Below are 15,559 nucleotides of genomic sequence, written 5' to 3' on the forward strand. Positions count from 1 at the left end.
TTCATGTTCTCTGTTTATATTTGGAGACTGACCATCTCCATGGCAGCTGCTTGTAACAGCACCTAGGTATCATCTCATATTGTATTTTTTCAATGTGCTTTTAGTAAATATAATTACTGTTATATTTCCGATAAAAATCATGCAGCTTTATTTTTAATTGCTGAGTTTTCATTTTACACCAACGTTTCATAACTAATGAGAAAACCTTGTTTATTCTTGCCTAAGTGCTTTTTTCTGGAATAACAGACCATATGCATTCATTAATTGTACTCCAAAAGAGGTTTTTCTTTTTTGCGTCTTCACATCCCCACTTTTTGAGTACATAGGGCCTGATTCATTAAGAATCGCTATTGCTAAACCATACTCAGACGGCTGATTGTTGTGTACTGCGCACATGCATATGCATCACAGTGTGCGAAGGGAACAACGCGATCGCATTGCAATCACACAGACCACGGAGAGCCATCTCAGAATGAATGACAGGCAGTGAGCGCTCAAGGGTGGTGACAGGGGAGTGGTCAGAGAAATGCAGGCGTGTCTGTCCGTTTGATTTGTCTGATATACATATTATATGTCCACAGGGGGGCATATGGGAACCTGTGCCAAATTTGGATAAAGGTACGCACTTTAAGGCTCCACACTACTGAAACGTTCAGGGCCCAGAGCCCCAGACAGAGAGGGGGAATACAGCATGAAAATGCAAAAAAATGAATGCAGACTTCCTAACACCAAGATAATTACCACATGCAGTAAATAATGCCCACCTATCAGTACAATCCACCAATCAGGGCTGTAGCTAGGGTAGTGCGGCCGGTGCCATCGCACAGGGCACCACAGGTCAGGGGGCACTGTTTGGGCCTATCAAATTTCAGTTTATTATCATTCTTGCTTGTAGCTTCCTCTTATTTCATCCCCAGCATCTCCTGGCCTCCCCTATCTATTCCTTGGCTCTTCCCCATGAGGCCATGGCCCTTTTTTGGGTGCATTATGTCCCTTTGAAAAATGAGGGGGGCGCCAATGCTCTTTGTGGCATGGGCATCAAAAAGTCTAGTTACGGCACTGCCACCAATGCCTAGTGTTCTCTCCAGAGTCAGGCATGTTCAGTCCCTCCCCCAAAGAGGTCAGATCAGCAGTGGAGGCCGGGGATTGGTGCAGAGCTTGTACCAGGGCTTGGCCACTGGAGACCCATATATTTCAGTAAAATGTCACTTCCTGTATACCTGCCAGTGTGGACGTCAGCAAGGTCAGTTCACCCACCTTCACTTTTAAATGTGAAAAAAAAACAGGCCAAAACTATGGCCGAGCTTCCCCTAGTCATGCTGTACCTCCATCTCCCAGGGCAATTGGGTGAACCTATTGGTTATCAGATCCTGGAAGGAGGTCACAATGTTCCCACCACCCCCCATCCTTCCCAGAAATGCACCAGCTCTGAGCTAAACAGTATGAGACTAGCTAATATTGTGATACCCCATAAGGACCCCCATATTCTTGGACTTTTATATCCTGCCCTGTGCTGGGGAATGTTCTGGAAGTGCAGTGAGCAGAGACTCTAGGACCCAGGAGACCGGGCAGTGTGTGCTTCAGTGCAGAGCTGAAAGTGAAACTAGGTGAGAGAGACTGGAAGCAGCAGAAACAGGCAGTGTGAGAGAGCTGCAGGAACTGGTCTGTAGTTATCAGCAGCTGAGTGAGGAGTCTGAGCTGGGACACCTTGCAAAGGAACAGATATGGGGAGCTGCGCTGCCTGTACCTGGGCTAAGCCTTGGAGAAAGACACAGTGAGCCCCAGCTTGTGAAAGACAGCACCAGTCAGACACATGTGACAAGAAGTGCAACATAAGCTATGGTGGGATCTGAACCCCAGCACACTGCTCTGTTCACAGACAGGCCTCAGTTATATAACATTGGCCCCTCTAGTTCATGGAGATGCTGCCCATTACCAGCCTGTGTAGTTGACATCGGGTGTGGGTAAAAGCCGGAAACATAGTAAATGCTTTGAAAAAGCCGGAAACCATGAAAAGTGTATTGAAAAAGCCGGAAATCTTATTAAATGCATTGAAAAAGCCGGAAACCATAGTAAATGTATTGAAAAAGCCAGAAACCATATTAAATGTATTGAAAAAGCCAGAAATCTTATTAAATGCATTGAAAAAGCCGGAAACCATAGTAAATGTATTGAAAAAGCCGGAAATCTTATTAAATGCATTGAAAAAGCCGGAAACCATAGTAAATGTATTGAAAAAGCCGAAAACCATAGTAAATGTATTGAAAAAGCCAGAAATCTTATTAAATGCTTTGAAAAAGCCGGAAACCATAGTAAATGTATTGAAAAAGCCGGAAACCATATTAAATGTATTGAAAAAGCCGGAAATCTTATTAAATGCATTGAAAAAGCCGGAAACCATAGTAAATGTATTGAAAAAGCCGAAAACCATAGTAAATGTATTGAAAAAGCCAGAAATCTTATTAAATGCTTTGAAAAAGCCGGAAACCATAGCAAATGTATTGAAAAAGCCGGAAACCATATTAAATGTATTGAAAAAGCCAGAAATCTTATTAAATGCATTGAAAAAGCCGGAAACCATAGTAAATGTATTGAAAAAGCCGAAATCTTATTAAATGCATTGAAAAAGCCGGAAACCATAGTAAATGTATTGAAAAAGCCGGAAACCATATTAAATGTATTGAAAAAGCCAGAAATCTTATTAAATGCATTGAAAAAGCCGGAAACCATAGTAAATGTATTGAAAAAGCCGGAAATCTTATTAAATGCATTGAAAAAGCCGGAAACCATAGTAAATGTATTGAAAAAGCCGAAAACCATAGTAAATGTATTGAAAAAGCCAGAAATCTTATTAAATGCTTTGAAAAAGCCGGAAACCATAGTAAATGTATTGAAAAAGCCGGAAACCATATTAAATGTATTGAAAAAGCCGGAAATCTTACTAAATCCATTGAAAAAGCCGGAAACCATAGTAAATGTATTGAAAAAGACGAAAACCATAGTAAATGTATTGAAAAAGCCAGAAATCTTATTAAATGCTTTGAAAAAGCCGGAAACCATAGCAAATGTATTGAAAAAGCCGGAAACCATATTAAATGTATTGAAAAAGCCAGAAATCTTATTAAATGCATTGAAAAAGCCGGAAACCATAGTAAATGTATTGAAAAAGCCGGAAATCTTATTAAATGCATTGAAAAAGCCGGAAACCATAGTAAATGTATTGAAAAAGCCGAAAACCATAGTAAATGTATTGAAAAAGCCAGAAATCTTATTAAATGCTTTGAAAAAGCCGGAAACCATAGTAAATGTATTGAAAAAGCCGGAAACCATATTAAATGCATTGAAAAAGCCGGAAATCTTATTAAATGCATTGAAAAAGCCGGAAACCATAGTAAATGCTTTGAAAAAGACGAAAACCATAGTAAATGTATTGAAAAAGCCAGAAATCTTATTAAATGCTTTGAAAAAGCCGGAAACCATAGTAAATGTATTGAAAAAGCCGGAAACCATATTAAATGTATTGAAAAAGCCAGAAATCTTATTAAATGCATTGAAAAAGCTGAAAACCATATTAAATGTATTGAAAGAGCCAGAAATCTTATTAAATGTATTGAAAAAGCCGGAAACCATAGTAAATGTATTGAAAGAGCCGGAATCCATATTAAATGTATTGGAAAAGCCAGAAATCTTATTAAATGTATTGAAAAACCCGGAAACCATAGTAAATGTATTGAAAAAGCCGAAAACCATAGTAAATGTATTGAAAAAGCCGGAAATCTTATTAAATACACTGAAAAAGCCGGAAACCATAGTAAATTTATTGAAAAAGCCAGAAATCTTATTAAATGCATTGAAAAAGCCGGAAACCATAGTAAATGTATTGAAAAAGCCGGAAACCATATTAAATGTATTGAAAAAGCCGGAAATCTTATTAAATGCATTGAAACAGCCGGAAACCATAGTAAATGTATTGAAAAAGCCGAAAACCATATTAAATGTATTGAAAAAGCCGGAAATCTTATTAAATGCATTGAAAAAGCCGGAAACCATAGTAAATGTATTGAAAAAGCCGAAAACCATAGTAAATGTATTGAAAAAGCCAGAAATCTTATTAAATGCTTTGAAAAAGCCGGAAACCATATTAAATGTATTGAAAGAGCCGGAAACCATATTAAATGTATTGAAAAAGCCGGAAATCTTATTAAATGCATTGAAAAAGCTGAAAACCATATTAAATGTATTGAAAGAGCCAGAAATCTTATTAAATGTATTGAAAAAGCCGGAAACCATAGTAAATGTATTGCAAGAGCTAGAAACCATATTAAATGTATTGAAAAAGCCAGAAATCTTATTAAATGTATTGAACAAGTCAGAAATCTTATTAAATGTATTGAAAAAGCTGGAATCCATATTAAATGTATTAAAAAAGCCGGAAACCATAGTAAAATACATTGAAAAAATCTGGAAATCATATTAAGGGCCATATCAAAAAAGCTGCGGTTTGTCGAAAAGTTTACACTTGGGCAAACATTTCACCAAAAATGCGTATCGTGCTATCCTATTAGCCGCAGCTTTTCGTACATGCGAATTTTGCTAAAAGTGGAAAATAGAGCCGGGTTAAGATTCCATCAGTAATTTTGCAGGAGCCTAAGTTACATAATGGATGATCTGGCCATGGTACTGTATGGAGAGTTGTATGCATCTTTTTGATCCACATGAACCTATTATACTTACTGTAGGGCCAGATTCACAGATTTATGCAAAGCCGAGATTTACACAGATGGAGTGATTGTTTGCAAATGCGCATGCGTGAAAGCCACACTGCACACGCAGAGATAGTGTTGCGATTACTCTTGCACATAGGCCTTTCAGCACTCATCCTAACCCACCTCATGCTCTTTCCTTCCTATCTTCCCCTTCTGTGTCATGCCTGTCTGTCTGCCCGCCCCTCCCCTTAGAGCAGGGACCTCTTCCCTCATGTGCTTCTCTTTACATTTTCTTCTACTCTACTCCCCATTAGGGCACCTTACACGGGACTGCCAACTCCCGGCAGCTTATTGTGAGTGCTTTAATCACTATTTCAGCAATGTATATAAGTCGTGTCCTTGTCCTGCACTGTAATGTACTGTAAGTTACTTGTTTCTTGTTCACCTATTAGTTCTATGTACTATGTAAGGCGCTGCGGAACACTTGTGGCGCCATATAAATAAAGGATAATAATAATAATAGTCAGCATTAGCAGTGTTATTGGGGGGGGTTAGAAATAATAGTCAGCATCAGCAGTGTTATTGGGGGGGTTAGAAAAACGCAGTCATATCTGAAAGTTTAAATGCTGTTTCATAGGCGTATGTAAATTTAAATTAGCCATTACGTTCTCCTTCACAGCATGAGAGCTCTCAGGAGAGCTGCAGTGTTTGTGGCTAGTCAGACTTGACTTACATGCTACATGACTGGCCAGTGTGCATCGATGGTACCAATGTTTTTGCTGTTGTGCATTTTCAGACGGATATGAGAAGGCAGCAGTGGGCGTCCCTATGTTCAGCTTAGCGTTGGAAGGCATTAGCATATTATAGCAACTGTGATCCGTAAAAGATCGCAGTTGCAATTGCATTAGCGTAAGTCTCTGAATCAGGTCCTTAGTTTGATAGCTGTCATCATCAGTGGGTTACACATGCACCAGCCTATACAGATGTATTTGTGCTTATGTCAAACTGCATAGCCCCCGCAGTTCTGTTGACACGATTGCTCTGAACTTTGCCTACATAAGAACTCCCCATTACAGTCCAGCTACAGTATACCTATTCAGTCACAACTGGAGACGCTATTGAAATCCATTCAACTCTATAACACTAATGCTTGCACACGCTTGGTTCTGGAGAATGTGCAGTGTGACAACACACCAGCTATGCTAGGGAAGACATCTAGGGTCCATCTAAACATCAAGTGTCTATTTTTGATTATGCCGGAAGTGCTACCCTATATTATCTCACTAGTTTCTCAATGTTTAATCTCCAAGCACCTCTAATATCCACTACAGGGCTGCAAATAGGGGCTCTGTGGGTGGAACTGTTGCTCACCCACAGCCCTTGCTTCTGGTTAGCAGGGTATCTGGAACAGCACCCTGCAGCCAATATCACTGTAACAGACATTTGGACACTACAGGCAGGCACCCTGCCATTATTACAGCTGCCCGCAGCGTCATGACTCTCTGGGCACTGATCCAGTTCCGGGGGCCTGAGGCCCCATCCCCTTACGCGCAACATCATGACAGCAAGCACAAAGAGGGACGGCACAGGGTGCTCATGGCTCTTTTTATGGCTCTGATCTACTACCTTACACTTGTAGCGTTATAGAAAGCAGAAAAGCTGTGCAGATGTTCTATGGAAGCTCCATGTAATCAGTGTGTCAATCAGTGCAAAATGTAAGAGAAAGAAGATGCCTATGAAGATGTTTCAGTATTTATTCATAGTTTATAGGAACAAGATAGTTGCTTGTAGCATCAGAATGTTGAGTTGCTACAGCCATTGTATCAATGACCAATCATACAATCATGGGCGTTTCTAGAGAGGAGGGGGTCCGTGTGCAGTCTCCGACACGGGCCCCCTCCGCTCCGCCCAGCGGCTGCCAGCGCACTAAGCTGTGCGTGACCAGCGCCGGAGTTATAGACTCTGGGCACTAGAGTGTGCCCAGAGTCTATAGTGTATGCACAGGTCACCGGGAAAATAGCCATTTTTCCTGTACTGCGCTTGCGCAAATGACGAGAAAACGGGCGCCGTGGCCATTTTCCAGTCGTTTTACAGTGCCAGACACCCGTGGGACTCTGGAGAGGTAAGAAATATTATGGGTGCAGGGTGTACAGTGCGGGGCCCCCCTGGATCCAGGGGCCTGTATTCCCCGCACCCATTATAGATATATGCCCCTGCATACAATGTAATTTTATCACATTAACTGGACCCCACAAGCTAGTTACATACAGGTCCTGAATTGGACAAGACAGACAGGGTGTTGGTGATTGCAAGAATGGCTTGTGTCTCCAAGCTCTATTTCAAAAAACCTCTGCAGGATTGAGTTTAAACAGATGCTGAGTAGAACATATATCAAGGTTCACGTAATGTATCGATACATCCCACCACTTACCTCATGCAAACTGACATTAATAATGCCGGTATGCACGTACAAATGTGATTAAAATCGCAAAGGAAACCTTTTTTATTAGGCAACGGCATCTATAGATTGCATTGCCTACTGGGTACAAGCTCCGGAAAGTTTAACTTTCTGGAACTTCGTACTTATGGGGAATGCGGTCAGAACTTAGAAGCTCCAAAGATTGAGAAGAACATTTGTTTGGTTTAAGTAGCTACACTTTTGCAAATGTTGTGCCAACAAAAGGGGCTCATGTAACATTGGACACAACATGCTTTTAGAATATATTCCTGAAAAAGTTGCAAGATGCCTCCAGCTTTGCAAAGGTAGGTTCTAGGCCAGGAGAGAACAGTAGTAAATGCACCAGATGGACACCGGGAGATGTGGCATGACAGTGATAGTAATAAATGCTAATATTACAGTACACAGTTCACACGTAAAATAGTAATTTAATGAAGAGCAATTTGTGCTAGATAAAAATGTGCTTCATCCCCATAATTACTAAACTGAGTAAATCCTGCTCAGTTGTTTAACTCACGTGTCATATTATAGAAACAAATGTGTAAATGATAAAACTATCTATGAAATTACCCTCATTGGCTCATCAGCATGCCCGGCCTTTCTTTCTCTATCTGAGCGCTTCGTCCTTAGAATTTGTTTGGCTTGTTTTTCTTGTAGAATTGGTGAGCCATCTACAAACAAGAAAAGAGCAATTACTTCAACTCTTTTGTATAGAGTACTTGTGATATAGTTGATTTATTTAATTATATTGACATTAACCAACATATACAAATGTAAGTAACCGGAAGATTAGATCAATCAGTCAGTACACAATAATATAGTTGCAAACTGTGGGGCAAATTCAACTACCTGCGGTATTTACTGCATGAAGCAAGCTCCGGGTTTATCGACCAGACCAATTCAACTATTCTGCATTTTCCACATGCGGTAAAAATGCAGGTAACGCATAGTTAGTAACCTACACATTCCATGATAAGAGGTAGAATCTATAGGTTTTCCCGCATGTTAAATCCCAGAGGGTGCATTTACCGTATGAGGCTGTAAAGAAAAATCCTTGTTATGTCCTGGGATGCAAGACCTACTTGAATAGGTCCAGGCTGACAATTAGCCCACGGCTAACTGGATATGCCCCTTAAGGTTGCTCTCACACACTTAAAAAAATGTACAACTCTCCTCCTATCTTAGGGCAAAGCTGGATTGGGAGTTCTGCACATGCCCCGGGCCACTTCTGTCGGCGGGCAGGTAACCACTTTGGCATCCTAGGTCTGTGTCTGCTGGTGGGTGATCCATTTCAGTCACACACCTACCGTCTCCCCACCAAAAAAATATTGTCTTCCGCAGTTTGCGTATTCGAGAACTGATCCCTCCTCTTTAGAGGACATTCTGCCTATTGCTACAGAGCATGACTCCTACCCTCCACTAAATTAGCTCCAACTCCTAACATGTTGCATGGTCCTCCTTGGGGACTGTGAAAAATTTGGGGGAGGCTCACCTTCTGGGTGTGCCGCCATGCCCTCTCCTGCCTGCTCATCTGGGCTAGGGACACCAAGCAGGGCCTGTTTGGAGAGGGGCTGCAGATGCACACTGTCTCAAGTGGGTGGGCAGTGCAAACACAGAACTGGGGAATGGATGGTTCTTATCTGGTAGCTCTATTCAAATACTCTTCACCGCTATAACCCCTGATCTGAGGAATTAACTATTGCACATCCAAAAAAAGAATTCACAAACTCCACAGACAATGGTGTGATTCCAACTACGTGCACAAATTACATCAGTATTGTCATATTGTTTACAGCAGGGGTAGCCAACCTCGGTCCTCAAGAGCTACTAACAGTTCACATTTTCGAGACCACCTAGCTGGTGCACAGGTGTATTCATTACTCACTAACACATTTGAAAATATCCACAGGTGGAGCTAATTATTTGTGAGGAGACCTGGAAAAAATGCACTGTTGGTAGCTCTCGAGGACCTGGGTTGGCTACCCCTGGTTTACAGTGTACATTATATTTTCTTTTCTCTTTATTTTAGGCATACACATTGGAACATAATCACTGAGGACACTTTGAGGATTTGAATGCGCTGGAATTCCATTACTTTTCCTATGATTTATTATAAGGGTAAGAAAACACTCCCCCAGGCTCACAGCGGCCATGCTGCACTTACCATGTATGGGCAAACCTGTTCCAGTGGCTTGTCCAGCGTTATAGATCACGGCAATTCTCTGCCATTGCCCACTGGCGTCCAGAGGTTATGTCCATGAACTCGGTCCTCATTATGCTGAGCATATTTAGTATTAGACTTCTCAAACTGATCCTGTGACATCATCAAATCTAGCTTATTTACGGGGATCTCTTTGTGCATTCAAAGCTTGGTTATTGCAAGGTGTATCTCAGAGCTTCTTGTATCCAGACCTTGTTGTTACTGGTATTCTGTGTACCAATATTGATTACTCCAAGATTACGCTTTCGGATTATCCTTGTCCTTAGTTTCATTTTCCTTGTATGCTGCTGTACCATGTACTATGATTACTCCCAATGCTAAGCTCCTGACCTCCTCCAGACACTAGAAACCAGTCTTTTGCCAACTGGTATAATTCATCTATATTGTGACATGTGCCATAGAGGTGCAGGTGATGTGACAGTCTTCCATTAAGCAGGTGCCCAATGCAGCAGAAATTAACTAAAATATGCTGTGCTGCAAACTTCCAGGCATTAATTAATGATTGTAGTGTTTAATCCTGTGTGTTCATATACAGAAAATATGCTGATGTACCTTCTGGCAGTCTTCTAAAGTGATTTACACCCCAAGATGAAAACTGTGTGTTGGTTTGGCAACCTCCTAAACCACATATAGTTCAGGTCAAACCTCACGCCATTTAGGGCAAACTGCATTGCTAAAAAAAAAAAGGGAGTGAAACCACTCCCATTGCATGCCCTAACAGCCTAGCCTACTCAGATTATGGTCCCAGATAGTCTCTCAGACTGTTTTCATCTCCAGACTCTGTGTAATTGGCTGAGCAGTGTAAAAGGCAGCCCCTGATTGGTTGCACAGCTGTTAACTATCTTGGCCCACCAGAGATTGAATTAGTTTCCATTGCATGCTCCTTGGGAGTATGGGAATTACATTGCAGCAGGATGAATTGTCAAGTAAGTATTTATAATTGTCTTAGCTTATTTTTGTGGTGGCCAAAAGTGTTTGGGGTTGTTAATTCAATTATTTTAGGGTCTTTATTATTTAAATTCTTATTTCTAATTTTATGTATAGGAGTTATAATATTCATTTCTTTATGTTTATGGGCAATTATGTTGAATTCTTCAGAATTGTGGCATTATTATTATTACTATGGTTAGTATTAGTTGACAGGTCTGTACCCGCTCCGCCCCTGTTCCTGCCTCCATCCTTTATCCCCCATCCTGCTTCTGCCCCCTGTCTTGCCTCCATCCCCACTCCACCTCTGCCCCCTCTTCCATCGCCATCCTCTGTCCTTGGCCAAGTATACTTGCCCTCTGTTCCCACTGTGGATGTCAGAGACATCTCCGATTTACACAGCAATAAAATAGATTATCATTATAATCATGTATTTATATAGCTACACCAATTCTAATGAACCATATGCATACTTAATTCTCATTGATCATAATATCATTAAGTTTGGATAATGCTTGGCAAGAGAAAATAGGACAGTAAGATAAATGTGCGATGGGTCAGAATCCCGACACTGGCATCCCGACCAGGTTACAATCCTGACGCCTTCAGGTACGTAAGCCTAACCTAACCCCTAACTCTACCCCTGAACCTAACCCACCCTCCCCAAAGCCTTCTAACCCCCCCTAGTGACTAAACGTAACCCTCAATCCCAGCAGCCTAAACCTAACTCTCCCCCTAGTGCCTATCCCTAAAGCTGCATACTCACACAACGATTTTGTTACCAACGATCTTATGAACGATTTTATGAATGATTTTCTGTCAGATTATCTGTCAAATTTTTTAAAGTATAATGAACGATTTTTTTGAACTACAAACGATTTTTGCATATTCCCTTAATGAAAATCGTTGAGTTGACAAGTCTGACTGAACTACAAACTACAAATGTGAACGCGCATGAACGATAATCGTTCATCATTTGACTCAGAAAGTGAACGATATTTTCAAATGATTATCGTTAAACGTATGCAGCTTAATGCCTAACCCTCCCCCTAAACCCAGTGCTTAACTTCGGGATCCCATCGGTCAGGATACCGATGCCGGTATTCTGATAAGTGTTGGGATTCCGGCATTGGCATTCTGAACGCCGGAATACAAGCGGTCGGGATTATGACCGCATCCCATAAATGTGAGTAACAAGCTTCCATCTGTATTTATTAACACATTTAAGGAGAGCTCACCAAAGAGAAATATAAGTGGATATTTCCATTTTCTGCTAATGTATTCAACTGGTTATAGGATAGTTCCAGCAAATGTAGGACTGTTTTTAGTGTCAGGTGAATCGTGCAACCTCACTAAGCACTCCCTAGCTCTCCTTGAGGGGGGAGTCCAGCCTGATGCGGCTAGGGTCACCACCTAATGAAGATGCCTTTAGACTGAGCTATCTGTAGTCACAAGGCTGATTAATCCCACAAAGGTGATGTCCAGGAATTCTGCGGATGTGTGCGGCACCTGTGACATCAATGTCAGTGTGTCCCAGCCCGGCCCTCTCTGTTGCTGCAGCCCACGTCCCCTGTGCATTGAAAATGTCTTTTGTATTAACAAGTCTTGTAATACCAACTATGGTAGATATAAGCTCACGCTGCATGAGTCATTACTGAATGGAAACCCACTGCTTATACAGTGCATAAGTCATGTATTGTATCTCCCTTTGCTGTGTAACAAAATGTCTCCACATTCAGGAAGAATAGACAATGCATCTGGTGGATTCTAGTATTAAGTGTTCAGAGCCTTAACGGACTGTGAGCATTTTAACTATACATCCATAGTGGTTATGTTGCGTCTCCGAAAACTTTTTTCACTAGTTTTGTTTCTGATTATGGGCCCTGTTTACTACAATTTGCATTTAGAATGCAGGTTGTAGTGTTCTATTTCCAACTAAGGGGCCATATGTATCAAAGACTGGAGAGAGATAAAATTGTGAGAGATAAAGCACTAACCAATCAGCTTCTAACATACATTTTACAAGCTGTGTTTGAAAAATGACAGTTAGGAGCTGATTGGTTAATAGTTTTTCTCTCACAATTTTATCTCTCATCATGCTTTGATACATAGGCCCCTAAATTTGCATTGCGAATTTAGAAGATATCAGAGGAAATGATCAAAAATCCCTTGCAGGGACAGAGCTTGTGATAAAGCTCTGTCCCAGCGAATCCCATCTGAGCACATCTCCCTGAATTTTTCGTCGTAAAAGATACAGGGAGAATGTGTCTGCGCATGTGCCTCCTCCGGCTACTGCTTGTGGTCTATTTAGAGCAGAGCAGGAGTCGGGGGATCCGGGGGAAACCCTGGACAACGCCATCTAACGGTGGTGTTATTATTACAGGGCTTCCCCCAGTATTTCTTCACATTTTATTTTCAGCAAATCTGGCCAGATCACATTTCCCATTACAATTATGGGAAAGGCGATCTGCTTACTAAAAATAAGTGATAATTAGGGTTTGGAGTAGAATTTTATGAATTCTACTCCAATGCCCTTTAGTAAATTTATGTGAAACTAAAATAATGTGAAACGGATGTGACAACACCCTTTTTCACTTTATTTTAGTGATAACTAGCTGGAGTACCCAGCGTTGCCCTGGATTTTAAGAATGTTTGTTTACACATCATCCTCCAACCAACCTCTCCTTAGGCAGGCCTCACAAAAAGTGTGAAAAACTTCCCCATCAACAGTCCTAAGGTCTTTGAAGGAAGTAGGACCTGTAACGGTGTAAAGCAAACTTCGGAGATAGAAGCATTCAAAATTTGTAGTATGTACAGTGTAAACACGGAGCTTCTGTTGCTCTGATACCAGGATGACCATCTACAGCGACTCCCTGTTTTCTGCGCAGAAAAACTTTGGGAGAAGCATTCCATGTGTAATATTTTGGCAGCTCACAGTACAGCAGGGTCCTTGCAAAGTCATCATTTTGACACAGTTGGAAGAAAGAAGTGAATGTTGTTGCGTAATTTGGTATAGTCAGAGAGCAGAGAATGCTGGCAAAGCCTGCTAAAACTCTCTTTGATAATAAACATTAAGATCATGACAAAACATGACAACACAAAACGCTTGCTCCGAGGCCCTACCCATATGCCGCGAAGCCCCACAAAGAGTGTCCAGCAAAAATTGTGTTTTTTAATGAATTAAAAATTAACAGTAATTAATTTCCATTAAAAAAAATTTTTGTCGCCTCCGCCGTGTTTTAATACGCTCGTATGTAAAATGTCACGATCTTCGCTTGTAAATTGTTGATTTGTATAGAACGACAGAAGTACTGAAGGCCAAATTTTCGCTTTTATATAGTAGAGTAGATAGAAAAGAAAAAATAGTAGATAAGCTAAATCCTTTTTTAATTCCGTACCTGACCTGTAGAGGTCAGGTAATCTTGCTATGCAAAAATTTTGTTTTTTAATTAATTAAAACTTAACAGTAATTAATTTTGATTTAACATTTTTTTAGTTGCCTCCGCCGTGTTTTAATACGCTCGTATGTAAAATTTCACGATCATGGCTTGTAAACTGTGGATTTGTATAGAAAGACAGAAGGACAAATTTTCGCTTTTATATAGTAGATAATGTTAATAAATAGGCCCCTATATGAGAAAGTGCAAAGTGTGTTCTTTATACTTTCTGATTTTGTTTGATATTTTCTGTGGAAGGCCTAGATCATATGAGAAATCTTAAATCTTGGAGGTTCTCAATTTAATTTATTTTGGAATGCAGTATCATATATGTTGCTAAAATTAAAATTAGCAATATCTAGGAAAAGTGGTTGTCAAATTTGGTCCTCAGGACCCCACACAGTTCACATTTTCCATGTCACCCAGCAGGTGTACAGGTGCATTCATTTCTCACTGACACATTTTAAAAGATTCACAAGTGGAGCTCATTATTTGATATTTTTAAATGTGCATGAGGATGTTTTTAGAACAAAATCTTCATTTAATTCTATTTTTAGAAGTTGGGTCAAACTCATGCAATGTCAACTAAAAAATAGAGACATGCAAGCTAAAATACTGTACAGTCAAAGACCAGTCATTTGCGGGCTGTAATGGAGAGAACTGTGGCAGTTGTGCTGTTTCTCTCTAAAATAACTTGGCTTTGACCCAGTAATGTTGGATCATTTAAGTCAAGTGTCCTCAGAAGAGATCCATAGTCATTATTGTGGCAAGCTCATTCATAATGAACTTATCAGTTTAATGGGGACTCAAGTGAAAAATGCAATTCTTGATAAGGCAAAGGTGGCTACATGTGTTTCACTTATTTTGGATTGTTAATACTACGGATTGTAGCCATACAGAACAGTTGCCGCTCACCATCTGTTTTGTTGATATTGCAAAAGACAGCTCTATCTAGAAACATTTTTTAGCTTATCGTCCTGCAACTGACACAATTGACAAAGGCCCTAATTAACTTTTTTACTCTTAAATATCACAATTCAGTCTCAAGATGGACAATCTCCATAGTCAGGGGTATAATAACGGAGCCAACACGATAGGAATAAGCAAAGGTGTCCAAAAGTGAGCTCTAGAGCCAGGGCCGGATTGATGGCCACATGGGCCTGGAGCTGAAAATTACCAAAGGGCGAGACGGTCTCGCGCATGCGCACTTGGCCAACATTGACCCGCTTGTGAGCGCTCAGCGCTCACGAGCGGGTCTGAATCAGGCCCTCAGCCCCTTCCTTTTTCAGGCACCTGTGAAGAGCCATTAAGTTGATGTGAGCAATCACCATTTTATATTACTGTTCTGAGAGGCATGGATAGGACCAGCATGAGGGTGTACTGGTTCCTGTAGCTCCATTTGGAGGATTATGGGCCTACTCCAGATGAGTTTGCTCTCAATTTATATATATTAATGTATGTGCTATTATCATGTAGCCTAATAGTATGCAATAATATGACCCAAAGTGGGTACTATTAGCACGTAGTGTTAGAGAACACCAGAACAGAGAAGCCTTGACGCGGCCTGGTGGCTTAAACATATCTATGCAAATATGTACAAACTGAGATCTCTGTATTTCTGTTATCATGTAGTATTCAAGTCTCATTATAGTCATTTGCAGAGTGCTAGAGAACATTTTTTCTTTGTTTTGTCTAGATTTAGCCCTCCCCTTATATGCAATTGTGAAGGGCCATTAAGTTGATTTGAGTAATCACCATTTTAAAATTATATGACACCTCAAGATGAAGAACAATGTTTTAAGCTGACAAT

The 15,559-nt window shown here is 40.6% G+C and overlaps 1 protein-coding gene across 1 annotated transcript in view; it reads right to left on the reverse strand.

Moving 5' to 3' along the window:
- CUNH17orf67 (chromosome unknown C17orf67 homolog) overlaps positions 1-15,559 on the reverse strand; it is a 53,110-nt gene that overhangs the window by 25,397 nt on the left and 12,154 nt on the right. Inside the window, exon 2 of the mRNA XM_088473341.1 lies at positions 7,735-7,835. Coding sequence (XP_088329467.1) covers positions 7,735-7,835 — 101 coding nt within the window. The remainder of the gene's footprint in view (positions 1-7,734; positions 7,836-15,559) is intronic.

Source organism: Taudactylus pleione, unplaced genomic scaffold, assembly GCF_031769625.1.
Source record: "Taudactylus pleione unplaced genomic scaffold, aTauple2 ptg000016l, whole genome shotgun sequence".
Classification (NCBI taxonomy): Eukaryota; Metazoa; Chordata; class Amphibia; order Anura; family Myobatrachidae; genus Taudactylus; species Taudactylus pleione.